Source organism: Cydia amplana, chromosome 15 (genome assembly GCF_948474715.1).
Source record: "Cydia amplana chromosome 15, ilCydAmpl1.1, whole genome shotgun sequence".
In the NCBI taxonomy this organism is placed as follows: domain Eukaryota; kingdom Metazoa; phylum Arthropoda; class Insecta; order Lepidoptera; family Tortricidae; genus Cydia; species Cydia amplana.
The window spans coordinates 15,040,148-15,055,597 of NC_086083.1; the positions used below are offsets into that span (position 1 = coordinate 15,040,148).

The following is a 15,450-nucleotide window of genomic DNA, read 5'->3' on the forward strand; positions in this document are numbered from 1 at the left end:
TGTTGTATGTTTAATATTTAAGTGTAAGTGTGTAAGTGTAGGTGGTTTAAATGATTGATCTCTGTGGGTAATGAGTAGTGCCTTACCGTTATCGCTTGGAGTTTTGTGATATCCGTAATAGGTGCTTCAGCGCCGCTTGGATCGGATACGCCCAGTCGTGCACTCTCGCCGGATACAGCGATAACAATGTCATTTATGTCTTCGTCTACTTTAACCTGAACAACAGAAGAATAGTATTACATCTTTGTTAGTGTTGTATTTTTTTTCTTCTTATTCATCCTCTTATTTTAGTTCTTATGAATCAGGTAAACATACAAATGTCGGTATCGGTTGCGTTTTCCAAAGCTGTTTGACATACGCGTAACATTTATTCAAAGTCAACACTTACGACCGTTTCAAGCAGAGTGCAGAGTGTAAAGTTTATCTCGAACAACGAACAAAATTGATAAATTCATCGACTAAGCAGCGATTGCTTTTAGTTTCAGCAATCAAAAGCAAATGGTTTTTTTTCCTACAATTGAAAATCAAAGAAATATACCTACGCTCGTGGACGGAATAGCTCCTATGACGGAATTAGCCACATTGACATTTTTACAACTTTAATTAAAGCTTTCGCTTAAAAATATTGAGATATCAAATAACTTAAGTTTAACGTACAATATTGCAGTAATGACCGAATGAATTCCATATTCGATAATAAGTGAAGAGGTTATCTCTTAATTAGTTTATCGTTATTTAGAAACAGTTGGGCTGATAATTTCTTCACCCACTTCTCGCGCCTGCCAACTTTTCGGATAAATGCTATTAGCGTAAAGATAAGTGACTAAATATAATAATGTAGCTTATTCATATAACACACAAATTCATGCCCGTATTGCTGGCAGCTTTTAATTGCCTTTTGGTTGATCAAAATAATGGGTATGATATACATTAAGAACGAAGTAATACGATATACATTGAAAAATAAGTATGGTCATGCAGTTACAAGACCTGAAAAGATCGGACTAAATCTATCTATTTATAAATACAATACCTTAGGCTAAAATTACCATACACTAACTAACGTCATGTTTTTGTATTTTTTATATAGATTTTGAGGCTTGATATGCGTATTTTTTTAACATCATATTCATTAGAGGGTAAAAGACTATTGTATAATACTATTCTTGGTAAATTTAACATTTGTCTACTTACATTAAATGAACCTAATTGTCGAGCAGGCAACGTTTTACTCAGTATAACGTTTTTTCGGCTCCCGACAGTTTCCTCCACATATTTCAATACCTGAAAATATTAAAACAACAGTTTAGTATTTTATTATTGTTATAAACATTGTTCCAATTAGGCTCTAGTAAATAAATAATATTGACAACTCCCATACAACGCCGCGTGAGTCGTCACTGTTGTGCAGTCGCCATCAGATATATCGGAGCGGTCAATGTGTTCACAATATCTGAACAAGTACTCTAACGCCTTGACAATAGAGGTGTGTTCAGATATGTGATATATGATGGCGACTGTAGATGACATAATTTAATGTTATTTTTACATTTTAGTTATTTGCGTATCAAAACTGCCACCCCTTGCTATTTATAGGTACTTGATTGACCGTAGCTTCTAATCACAAAAGTAGATTTAAAGTATAAATAAAGCATTCTCGGCCCTTAGAAAAGGTTTAAGTAGTAAATATTGTATTACTAACCTCTCCAATTTCGTTCTTTTTCAAATGGAATACTTGTCCATTCGTAGCTTTGGCAAGATCTTGGTACACTAGATAGTTCTGGCTGATCGTGTCGTTTTCACAGACACCAGTCAGCAAAAATACAATCTAAAAATTAGAAATACACGTAAGTATAAAAAATAAATATAAAATATGCAGACAAATGTGCGTTTTTTAACTGTACGAGCACAAGTGGGTCATACACATTATATTGTATAGTTATTAACTCGTCAGAGATCGCAAAGTTAAGAATATTTGCAGGCGGAATTTAGTCGCACTTGAGACTCAAATAAGAAAAACGTGTTATAGATATTGCATTCACTTTTATAAAATCTGTTGGACCCTAAATAGTAAGGTAGTATGTACAATCACCACACGGGATTGTTATGCCATTTTGGGTTCCTGCTAAATTGGAAATTCTTAGGGTAAGTATTGAACAACCAATATGTTGTTGAGCATGACTTTCCGATCGGTGTTACATCTATTGTCAAGTAGCAGTACTGATAGTTCCGCTACTCGATGCTAGATGTAGACATTCAAATTAATAGTCTTTTTGGTACCAAAACAGATGTATGGAGTGAGCACTCTTGTCTTACTATATTTCTCTATGGTGAGAATCGGCCAAACTCAAATAGAATTACCTGAACTCCTTTTTTCTGGCTAAGTGCTTCAACTTTTGGAAAATTCTTATAGTCTTCTGCGGACGCGTCAGTAAACACGTACAGAAGAGAGCCGTCTTGGCTCTCATTTAGTGCCAGTTCAATTCCCGTCAGTGACTTTTCGGGGCAGAACCCGCCTCCGCCTGTGTTGATGTTGCCTATTTCTTTTTTAAAAGCTGCCTTGTCTTTGGTTTTTGTTACCAGTTTAGGTTCTGTAACAAAATACTTGGTATGAAGCATGATCAACTGCTTGGCACCAACTTCAAACATAGTAGTTGCTAGCGCATATAAAAGGGTTTTTTATTTTTTTACGCTTTTTGATGTCAGCTTTTTTTAAGTTATTTTTGAAGTGAAAACTTCTTTAGCGGCGCTGTGCACTTTTGAGGTGGGGAAAAAATGATAAACTCGAGACAGCGTAAGGCGTAAGGCGTAAGGCGTAACCCTCTCTTTCTACCCGCGCGGCGAAAATCTATGCCTGAGCCTGCTGTTTCGTTTTTATTCACCAAAGAACTTTAGTCATAACGTATCATAATCAGCTCAATTATTTAAAATTGGACTTTTATATTGAGCAATAAAGTTCAATGTTCTAATCTTGTACGGGCTGAAATACGAGGATCTCACAGTTACATTCTAACTTTATAACACTCAAATATAATTCAATAAAGCTACATCTTGATGAAATCGCTATAACTGGTGAATAAAACTCAAAATATCATGACTGTTAGCGACGTGCTCAAAATGGTTTTTTTTTTGGTTTATTTTAATTCTGTTTATTATTGTGGTACTCCGATGATTTGTACAACTTTAGTTTTAAGCTGAAATTTGGAGGTAGATATACGTGTGACGCAGCGACAAGGTTCCAACGGTTTTTGTTTTTGACCACGGGTCAGTCGGCTTGTCTATCCGCGCGCGACACACGTACATACTGCTCTCATGTTCAAATCACGTGGTGTCTGTAACTTTTAGAAATTAAACAGTTTTCGTGTCCCGTATTGTGAGCTTTTATTGTGGAACACCTTCATCATCAACAGTGGTCACTTCGACCGGATTTATGTTCCATACTCCGCCTGCGAAGATGGTTAATACTCGCAGTACAACGCGCAGGGAACGCGAAAGAAAAGCAGAAGAGGATAGACAACTTCAGCTACAAGTGCCTTCTCAGCCAACTAATGGAAATAATGCCCAGAACAATGACGAAATAAAGATTAACGTCCCCGCGTTTAAATTATCGGGTAGCAGTGTAAAATCGGAGCACCGCCCGGCGCAACATAATACGCCCGCTTCGCTAACGGGGGCAAAGTCCAAGTCGTCATCATCGTCTGTGCTGGCTCGAATAAAACAGCTGGAACTAGAAGCGGCTCAAGAAAAAGCGCGTATCCAGATGGCCCTCATCGACAAGAAGCTTGAGGCTGATTTAGCCAACCTGATGGATGAGGAACAAGAAAACTACAGTCCACATGATGATCTGCACACTGACACACAGGATGAAGTGGAGAAGTGGTTGGAACGAAGCCAACGTGAGCTGGAATCCGCCGCGCAGCAAGTCCCCGATCATGGTAACCAGCCGGACCTGCCGTGCCCGCCGCCGGTCGTTGACCCCGGCACCTCTAATGGAACGATTCAAATGCTCGCAAGTGCGCTTCAAAATCTAACTGCAAGTACCGCTAAACAAAAGAGTGACAAAAACCTGCTAAGCCGATTATGTACTCCCAGAGACCTACCTAGCTACTCTGGCGACTCTTTAGACTGGCTACAATTTAAGCAGGCCTATGAAGAGTCTACCGAAGTGTGCGGATTCAGCCCGAAGGAGAACCTATGGAGACTGAGAAAATGTCTACACGGAACTGCCAGGGAAGCAGTTTCAGCTTTAATGGTTACTGCTACGTCGCCCGATATAGTGATGAAAACCTTGGAATTGGTATGTGGAAATCCTGAAAGCATCTTAACTCGCATCATGCAAGGATTACGAAAACTACCATCTATGTCGAACGAGTACAGTAAGGACATCGTATTTTTCTCAGTCAAAGTGCAAAACTTCATCGCAGCCGTACATGCAGTCGGCCGCAAAGAGTACCTACACGACGTAAACATGGCTAATATTATCCTATCTAAATTACCGACCGTCATTATTTCGAAATGGTCTGACTACAGTTTCCCTATAATAGCCGAAGGCAAGAAGCCACGCTTGGAGATACTCGGAGACTTTTTAAACATCGAAGCAGTGAAAATAACTACTACAGCGAACATTCACGTCACGGATCAGCGCAGCAGTTATCAACATCACTCGAAAAACAAAAGTGATAATAATAACGCTAACCGCCAACAAACAGTTTTATTGCAATCGGCGCAGGCGCGCAGTGACAATAAGTGTTTATTTTGCCGCGGTGCAAAACACGAGTTAACTGAGTGCAAGATGTTCAAAAAGGCGTTAAGAAAGGACCGGTGGCGTCATGTGAAGCGCCACGGAGTATGCTTCAAGTGCCTAGTGTCATGCCACGACCGCGAGAACTGCCCCGCGCCCGCTTGTGACAAGGACGGGTGTGGCGAGGCGCATCACCGACTATTACATTATGTACAACATCGCGACACGGATAAGGATGCTACGTCGGAATCTCCAGATAAGAAGGAAACAGCTGAGTCGAGCCCTACGAACGAAACGGTATCCTTTATAAACATAAATGACCATAAAGTGTTGTTAAAAGTTGTGCCGATAAAAATACGCGGACCTAACGGTGTCTTTATGACAAGTGCATTTTTAGATGACGGAAGTAGTATCAGTCTTATAAGTAAATCACTCGCCGAGCGCGCCGGCCTGCGCGGGCGCACTGAGACTATGCGAGTGAGCGGAGCGTGGAAAGATAGCGATTTAGAATGTACTTATACAGTTGTATCTATCGATGTGTCTAGTTTAAATGGTAGTGAGACTTTTAATGTCAATTTACGAGCTGTAGATAATTTGGAAATTCCTGAGCAGGACTTTAGGTCCATCGATTGTAATAAATTTGCCCACTTACAAAAGTTAAAAGACAAATGGTCGCCTAATGTAATTTCTTGTAACCCTGAAGTTTTAATTGGGCAGGATAATTATGATTTAATTATGCCGTTAGAAATATGTAAAGGTAAACCCTTAGAGCCGTTCGCTACGCGCACTGTCTTAGGTTGGTCCGTCCATGGGAAGACGCGCGCCCCGCACGGCCGAGGCCCCCGCGCCGCCCACAACCTGCTGCTAGCAGCTGCTGACTGCTGCCCGAGCGCCCACGACGACGCGCTCCGCGACCTTCATGAGGAAGTAAGACGCTATTTTTCTATTGACTCTCTAGGTGTGTGTAACAAGCCTCGTCAGAACAGCGATGACGTCCGTGCCTTAGCCCAGTTGGACCGCACGACCACCTTCGCTGACGGCAGGTGGCAAGTTGGTCTGCCGTGGCGCGACGAGAACAGCGTGATGCCTGACAGCTACCCTAACGCCCTAAATAGGTTAAAGGGAGTTGAAAAGAAAATGGCGGCAAACAGTGAGTATGCTCAAAGGTACACGGATCGAGTAAATCATTTGTTCCAAAATGATTTTGCCCGGGAGGTCATTGACCCTCGATCCGCTTCCCCTCACACATGGTACCTACCTCACCATGCGGTGGACAATTTAAACAAGAAAAAGCTTCGTCTTGTTTTTGATTGTGCCGCAAAAAGTAAAGGTACATCGCTGAACGATTACCTACTTCAAGGTCCCGACCTACTCGCGTCCCTATTCGGCATTATGGTACGATTTAGAGAGAATAGGTACGCTGTGGCCGGTGATTTGCGTGACATGTTCCTAAGGGTCAAAATACGACCCGAGGACCAGGACGCACTTAGGTTTTTATGGAGGACTGACTCTAAACAGCCAGTCAAAACATATGCTATGACGTCACTAGTGTTTGGCGCTAATTCGTCCCCTTTTATCGCCCAGTACGTCAAGAATAGGAACGCACAGCGTTATGCGTCCACAATGCCTGCTGCCGTTGCTGCCATCTGCGAGCAACACTACATGGACGATTACTTGGACAGTTTGCCGGACGAGGCCGCAGCTATAAAAATGGTAAAAGATGTTACTTTTATTCACAAACAGGGCGGGTTCGACATGTGCAACTGGACAAGTAACAGCGAGGCAGTATTGGACAGCGTGCCAAAAGAAGCCTTAGGCACAGCAGCCTTAAGGTTCAAATTAGATCGACAGCAAGAAGGTGAGAGAACGCTTGGTCTTATCTGGTACCCCGCTACGGATGAGTTTGGGTTTGATTTGTCACTCAAACGCATACCTAGCGATATAGTTAGCGGTAAACAAGTACCTACTAAAAGGATCATGCTTCGAGTAATAATGTCGATATTCGACGTGTTTGGTTTCTTATCTCCATTCACTATTCAAGGTAAGATAATGCTACAGTCTTTATGGCAGTTATCCATTGATTGGGACGAAAATATTCCAAATAATATTTTCGTTAAGTGGAGTGAATGGATTAACCTTTTAAAAGAAATGCGTTACGTTCGTATACCTAGATGCTATCTAAGTCCTATAGGTACAAGCGGCTTAGGCAACCGAGCGACGGCAGAGCCGCCGGGCAGTGCTACGACGCGCGTAGCCGATGACTCCTCCCCCGCGCGGCCCGCGACCGCCGCACCGCCTGCACATACTACGCCGCCACCTACTTATCAGCCGCGTAGCAGTGCTACGCCAAGTGCGCCGGCATCGACTACGAATATTTAGTATGGTAATAATTTAGAGATGCATATTTTTTGCGATGCGTCTACAAAAGCGATGTGTGCTGTTGCTTATTGGCGCTGGACTTATAATAATGAAATTTACGTCGCCTTTATAGCAAGTAAGTGCAGAGTCTTACCCGTGAAACCTTTGTTGACTGTACCTCGTGCAGAGTTACAGTCGGCTCTTATGGCAGCGAGACTGGCGGACAGCCTACAAAAGGATCACAGGTTAGTGGTACAGCGCCGTCATTTCTGGAGCGATTCAACCACATTTCTTCACTGGGTTAAGAATGACGCGCGCAATTATAAAACATTCGTAGCAAACCGGTTGGGGGCTATCGATGAGCTCACGCGCAGTAATGAATGGCGGTATGTACCTACCAAATTGAACGTTGCAGATATTGCAACGCGCGAAACTTATGACGACGCTCTCTTCCAAAACGAGTGGTTAAAGGGCCCTTCGTTCTTGGGAAGCGACGAGTCATCCTGGCCGCGTAATATTGTCGGCACTGCAGCTGTTGAACCTGAAAGGTCAGAAATTATAAATATAATTAATGACTTACCTGCTACATACTTACCTGTATTTAATCCGGAGCGCTTCTCTTCGTGGTTGCGGCTGTTGCGGAGCACATACCATGTGTTAGTATTCGTGCATAAATGTCGAAAGCAGACTTACGATGACTCTGAGTTGATGCGGCGAGCCGAGCTGCTATTGGTGCGACAGGTACAAGAAGAATGCTTCGGCGCGGAGTTAGCTGCAATTAGAAAAGGTATGAGTCTCGAACGTAATAGTCGAATACTTACCTGGTCACCTTACCTGGATGATTGTGGGGTCCTTCGCTGCGGCGGCCGTATTAATGCTGCACAGGGTGTTGGCGCCGATACAAAGTACCCGATTATTTTGGACGGGCGGCACCAGGTGACGCGATTGCTCGTGAAGCATTATCACATCAGGGCTGCGCATGATTACCAGGAAACGGTGGTGAACAATCTAAAGGAAAAATACGCAATCACGAAGATAAGGCCGACGGTTAAACATGTAGCAACGAGATGCATGTTTTGTAAAATACGCAAGGCGCAACCACATGTACCTGTAATGGGTGAGTTACCTCCAGGTCGAATGGCACATCACCAGAGGCCATTCACACATTGCGGCCTTGACTTGTTCGGCCCAATGGAGGTGGTGGTCGGCAGAGGACGCCAAAAGAGGTACGGGGTCATTTTTACCTGCCTTACTGTAAGGGCGATCCATTTGGAGATCGTACATTCTCTCACGACCGACTCCCTCATTATGGCGTTACGGCGTATGGCGTCGCGTCGAGGATGGCCAGACTGTTTCTACTCGGATAACGGTACGAACCTACGCACGGTGGTTCGGCTTGTATGGAGAGAGTGTCAAAAATCGATTTCTCCAAAAGTATCAAAGATATGTTCAAAATAAAAATACGTATATGTTTGTTGTTTTAGGGTCTAATAAAAAAACAGTAATAAGAAGTTTTACTTTGTATATAATATCATTTAAAAAAATCAAATGATAACAAAAAAAAAATATGCAGAATACATACAATTTTAAAGCCTTATAAAAATACAATAAAAAATATATTACAACGTATTCTTCAATAATATGATAAAACTGATACTTAATATTAATTATAATGTAAAAAACATATATTTAAAATTAAAACTTATATATTTACAGAGATACAAATATCGTACAAATTGTGCAACACAAAATTTTATCACGTCACGTCTCGGCCACCTTAAAAAACTAATTTAGACTAATCAATACTTCAAAATAATCTAAAATGTTATTTAAACAGCCAATAAACTAAGTACATATTGTGACAACGATTGTTTTTTCTTCTTAGGTGGTTTCCCAAGGCCCAATCATAAGGTCCGATAGGAGACGATTTAAAAGATCCGTATTCGTCTTGGTGCGTGACATCTTCCGAGTATTGTTAAGCTTGAACTGCTTAATATTTTTATTTGTGGACTCGGCAGCTTCTTCTGAAAGCTCTCTACTATTGGTAATATCACGTGGTTAATCACTGTAGCTCCATGAACGATTACTTTATTAACAGAAGCTGGCATATAGTACCATTCATATTCTTCTATACATTTCCGGGCCATTTCTAACGCATAATCATTGTATTTCACAGAATTTATTTTGTACCCGGAATTAATACACTTTAAAATTGTACCAAATCTATCAATAAGCTCTTTTTAATGCCTTTTTAACTTATTATCTAACACTAAAACACTTTCTGTTGACGAGGTCGTACCTAAATGTAAGTCTAACTTTTTTGTTTTCGTTTAATATGGATAATTTCGGAAGATTTACTCTTTATTTTTCACTCAGCCACTTGGAATGTTTTTTTCAACACGGTGCTTTTTTTTCGAAATGCAGATTTCCATAAAACGGTAGGTCGTTGGCAAATATACTTGATAACTTCTCCAAATTGGCAGTATCTATGTTTTCTGCATCCGGCACCATGTGTATTAGCTGTTGTAACACTTGACGGCGTTTTTCTGCGTCTGAACCACTCGAAGACTGCCATAGTTCAAATATAAAACCCCTTGAAAAGGATCCGATGTACTGCATATCTGAAAAAATAAAACAACGTCAATAAACATAATCGTAAGGTTTGCGTAGCGTTGCTACACTTAGGCCTACGCAGGCGTAGAAGGCCTGTAACTAGACACTCTGCAAATTTCCGCAGACAATGAGTTATGGCCGTTAGTCTAGACACATATGACTTCTTAATTAAGAAAAAAATATCATTATTCATCATTAAGCACATAGTTAAAAGTTTGTGTAAATTACAATTTTGATTAATTTTTAAATAAAATAATGTCGTGGCGTAGACCCATCGTTTTATCTATATTTTTAATAAAAATGTCAAATAAGTAATATATTATAAAACAACATACCTGATTCTTGAAGCTCCATTATTATTAATGGTCACTTTTATCACAAACTTCTAAAGATAGCCGCTTATGAGCGGTCACTTAATGAGTCACTGATAAGGGTGTGCGTGCAAACGAAAGTTGTGTTCACTTTAGAGTTTCCTTAAGGAATGAAAACAAATAGTTATGCAGGACCTATTTATAGTTAATTATGAGCCAATGACATGACGGCATTCTATATTTGAAAATGAAACCTGCATTTTTTTGAATTATGAATACTAGCCAGACCACCGTGCTACGGGGAGCTGATACCGAGTTGAAACGATCTGTGCGGGAACTCGACAACAAAGCTGTCAATGACTTTGCATTGACCAATGGTTCGAGTTGGAAATTTATACCTCCCGCGAGTCCCCATTGGGGTGGGGCGTGGGAGCGCCTCATACGCAGCGTTAAGAAAAGTCTTAGCGTTGTCCTTAAAGAGCGGGCACCGAAGGACGAAGTTCTCAGCACTCTGATGGCGGAGGTGGAGAACATCGTCAACAGTCGCCCGCTAACCCACGTCTCCGTGGAACCAGGTAGTGACGGCGCTCTGACGCCGAACCACTTCCTTCTTCACTCGCCTCCTAATACCCCCGCTTTAGGTGCCTTTGACGATTCAGACTTGTTCCTTCGGAAGCAATGGCGGACGAGTCAAAGGCTGGCCGATATGTATTGGCAGAGGTGGGTAAAGGAATACTTACCGGAGCTACTCCCTAGAAGGAAGTGGAACACTGAACAAACTCCACTGAAGGTAGGAGACTTAGTTTTAGTTGTAGATCCAGGAGCACCACGCAATGTGTGGCCGAAGGCGGTCATCCAGCAGGTATTCCCAGGTAGGGATGGTCGGGTCAGGTTGGTGGAAATAAAAACCAAATCCGGCGTCTTTAAAAGGCCTGCGGCGCGCGTCGCTAGAATCCCTTTGGTTAATGAGTGCTGAGCCAGCACTGGGGTGGGGCGTGTTAGCGACGTGCTCAAAATGGTTTTTTTTTTGGTTTATTTTAATTCTGTTTATTATTGTGGTACTCCGATGATTTGTACAACTTTAGTTTTAAGCTGAAATTTGGAGGTAGATATACGTGTGACGCAGCGACAAGGTTCCAACGGTTTTTGTTTTTGACCACGGGTCAGTCGGCTTGTCTATCCGCGCGCGACACACGTACATACTGCTCTCATGTTCAAATCACGTGGTGTCTGTAACTTTTAGAAATTAAACAGTTTTCGTGTCCCGTATTGTGAGCTTTTATTGTGGAACACCTTCATCATCAACAATGACCAAATATATTTTCTCAAAAATAGACGGCAAAGTCGACGTTGCCGGTTAAAAAATAGGTCGCGAAATGCGTAGTTTATGGTCATTCAAAAAATTAAAAAGTTAAAAACATTGCAGTCTCGATTTCGGGACTGCAATGTCGTATACAAATTCCATTATTTAACGAGTTCGAAACTTTTTAAAACTTTAAATGGCCATATCAAATGAAGGCATAGGTCCCTTAAACAGCCAAACAGATGATCAGCACTTATTATTATAAAGCCTATAACAGACTATCGCACCGCACCGCGACCTTGGAGCGTCGCACCCATAAGTGAGAGCGAGAAACAGATATCTCTTTCTCGCTCTCACTTATGGGTGCGACGCTCCAAGGTCGCGGTGCGATAGTCTGTTACAGGCTTAATGTTTTTTTTTTTTCCTCTGCTTTTTTAATACTGGTATTTTTTCTCCAGTAAGTACTTGATTCTTTTTTGGATTTTTATCTTTTCTTTTTTAATTTCATACGTCTGTTATCCTTATATCTAAAGACTAAAACTAAAAACTACTTTCTTTTTTTAATAGACACAATCTTCCTAATTAAACATTTTTAAAAGGACTTTTTCCAAATTATCATTACACACATCAGCGAATTTATTTGTTTTTATTTATTTTTAAACGTTACATGAATGAGCGAGTCACATTTATTAATCTGGGATCTTGAATCTACTACTACACTAATACTAAGACTACTTTCTTTTACAGACGTTTATTTTTGGGCTGGTGACCGAAGAGTATATGGAAAGGTGTTATATGGAGTACTACTATATTTATTAGTTTGTCAGATGTTAATCGACTTCGGTCGCCTTCTCAATATTTACAATAATCTATATTCACACTACTACTCGGTTAATAAGAATTATTTAATTTTATACGTCTGTTATCCTTACATCTAAAAACTAAACGAAAAATACTTTCTTTTTTAGAACACGATCTTATCCTAATTAAACATTTTTGAAAGGACTTTTTCCAAATCATCATTACATACATCAGCGAATTTATTTATTTTTAACGTTACATGAATGAGCGAGTCATATTTATTAATCTGGGATCTTAAATCTACTTCTACCCTAATACTAATACTACTTTCTTTATTTTTGGGGTGGTGACCGAAGAGTATATGGAGAGGTGTTATGCATATGGAGTACTACTATATTTATTAGTTTGTCAGATGTTACTTGACTTCGGTCACCTTCCCAATATTTACAAATAATCTATAATCACACTACTACTAGGTTAATAAGAATTATTTACTTTTATACGTCTGTTATCCTTAAATCTAAAACTAAGACCAAAACTACTTTCTTTTTTAAAAACAACGATCTTTTCCTAAACTAAACAATTTAAAAGACTTTTTCCAAATCATCAACATACATCAGCGAATTTATTTATTCTAATTTTTATTTATTTTTAACGTTACATGACTCAGCGACATTGGGCTGGCAACCGAAGAGTATATGGAAAGGTGTTATGTATGTGGAATGAAATTTAGTTGGGTTCTTTCCCCCGCGGGTCTTATTTGGCTGTTTTTAGCCATATTTTATTCACCCTCTGCATTTTCGCCAAGATTTCCCTTGGCGGGGTGAATTTCGGGGGGCAGAACTTATGTGGAGTGGCCGTTCTGAAATATCCGTAATAAGTGAAAATTTGTGAGCCCTCGTGTGCTCCAGACAGGCTTAATGTTGGTACCGCGACAATTTAGGTGTCTCAAAAAGATTGGCGTATTTTCAGCAGAAAAATACACTTCTTTTTTTTTAAAGGCGGCAAGCAAATTTTTTTAATGGTTGTATTTTTTTCTGTGAAAATTAGAACGTTGCTTCTGTAAGTTCTGTAAAATATTTCTATTTCTTGCACCATTTTTGAGAAAAGCACTATATATGACTCGGCTGGAAGGCTACTTGCTGGCTTCGGATTCAATTAAACGGACTCCCAAGGTCGTCCGTTTAAAACGAATCCTCAGCCTGCAAGTAGCTACTTCCGAACCTCGACAATAATGTACTATTAGATGCGAGGTGTGAAAGGTAACTTTACAATTTCTATTCGAATTTTAAACAATTAACACTACTAATTTGAATTTAGAATTTTAAACAAGCTCACTGACCAGCAATTTCGGAACTAAAGTTTTTCAATAGAAAGGAGGATGGGTCAATTATACATAGTGCTGCAGACATTTTGGACTAGTCATTGAGTTTTCACTTCTGTCGGCACTCCTGGAGTGCAACCCGTTGTTTTCTTTTTTGAGATTGTACATAGCAACTTGCTATTAGCAAGGGCCTTGATTCGTCCATGTTTCATTGCTTCCGTTCTGTGACGAAAATTCGGCTACAATTGTTTTAGTGAAATGATAACAGTTAAAAATTTTAATAACATTTTGTAAGAGATGTGTAAGAAAACCATTATTAAAAATATTTTGTAATATATTTTTGAACCAGCCTGTAGGTACTTACAAATACAATACAGTCATTACTTTTCATTTTGTAGTAGTCGGGTAAAAAACATATGGTTTGATAATGTTGTTCGCATATGAGTTTATAATAAAACATATCCTAGATATTATTATCAATATTACTTGTTTTAGTACTTTACAATGACAGTGACTCATTTCAGATGAATCTTGGTCTAATTCCAAATAGGTACTTATTGAGAGATATTTAGGCCATACACAGATATCAATTCTAATATAATTAAGATTTTCTGTTTTTCATAATGAAAAATTTGGAATGTTAAATGAATATCTGCACACCATAATTATGTCACGTACTTAAGTACTTTGCAGATAAAAAGAAACAATACCTATTGAAAATGGCCATAAAGTGGGTGTTCGTAAATATTGAGGAATATCAGGTACATTACTTTATTAATTGAAGTAAGTAGGTACCTACCTATTTCGAATACCTATAATCTAACTTTAACTTTCTAACGTTGTTATTTTGGACACGATTCGCTTAATCCCAAGTATTGGCACAGGCACTTGTTTTTACTAGAGAAGAACCGGATTTCCTAACGAGTAAAACATGCAGTGATATGTTGGGCGTAGTACTTTTCGTAAAACTCATTGGCACGAGCCGGGGTTCGAACCTACAACTTTAAAGTATGATAAGGATCCTGACCGAACATTTCGTATTTGCAGATTTGTCGAGAAGTCGAGAATGATTTTTATACTCTATTCAGAATGACTAAGGTTTGAAGTTGAACTCACAATTTTTAATCATCAACACATATGAAAGGTTAAATTAAATATAAAAAAACAGCCAACTCACCATTTTCAAAGGTCACCAAAACAAATTCTTCAATCGGCGAAGAGCTCGAATTAACCACAGTATCTAAAATTGCATCTACAGCATTACCCACTTCTTTGATATCATCACTCATCGACGCAGTTGCATCAATGACAAAAGTCAAACTACTTTTTACATCACTAGAACTGACTGTGGTAACTGTTCCTAAAAGGAACAGGGCTAGAAGAGACTGTAGTTCCATTTTTAAATAATTCTCATCATACGACCGCTCCGTAACGGTTACGAATTGTAATTGGTCGTTATCATTTGGTAGCTTACTCGTAAGTTGATATCAATTCTGGCGCTCAATGAACACGAATGTTACAGGGTGGGCCCACAGGTCTAGAATGTACAAGATTGCACGTCAAATATCAAAACAGTGACCAAAATCAGAATGATGTTAAGGGTCATTGAAAGTATTACCTAATGAATTTAGAATAATTATGTGCCAATAAATGGCCCAAACGTGTCAATGATTTTATTTTGCACTCTGCGTTTGATTTTTAGTAAAATATATTTAATAATTAATATCGCTCCGGTCGCTCAATCCAATCAACCCACAATCATGTGATGTATGTATAAATAAGTAATGTACCCGTATGTACCTATAGAGGGAACTTCTTTTCATACGGATTTGATTTGAAAACTGTCTGTAAATTAAAAATCAACATATGTGACGTCCCACGGATAAAGGTACCTTATATGGCACTTGGCGCTTACGCTATTATTAACGCCGCTCCGCCGCCGCGAGCTATTATTATTGCGGCGCTATGCGACGTAAGCGCCAAGTGCCATAAGGTACCT

General features: G+C 39.7%; 1 protein-coding gene across 1 annotated transcript in view; it reads right to left on the reverse strand.

The window, feature by feature from the left end:
* LOC134654837 (hemicentin-1-like) overlaps positions 1 to 14,994 on the reverse strand; it is a 38,585-nt gene extending 23,591 nt beyond the window's left edge. The window contains exons 1-5 of the mRNA XM_063510307.1: positions 14,629 to 14,994; positions 2,362 to 2,591; positions 1,703 to 1,828; positions 1,195 to 1,284; positions 87 to 215 (exon numbers count right to left, since the gene is read on the reverse strand). Coding sequence (XP_063366377.1) covers positions 87 to 215; positions 1,195 to 1,284; positions 1,703 to 1,828; positions 2,362 to 2,591; positions 14,629 to 14,848 — 795 coding nt within the window. The 5' untranslated portion in view covers positions 14,849 to 14,994. The remainder of the gene's footprint in view (positions 1 to 86; positions 216 to 1,194; positions 1,285 to 1,702; positions 1,829 to 2,361; positions 2,592 to 14,628) is intronic.
* Positions 14,995 to 15,450: the final 456 nt, after the last annotated feature.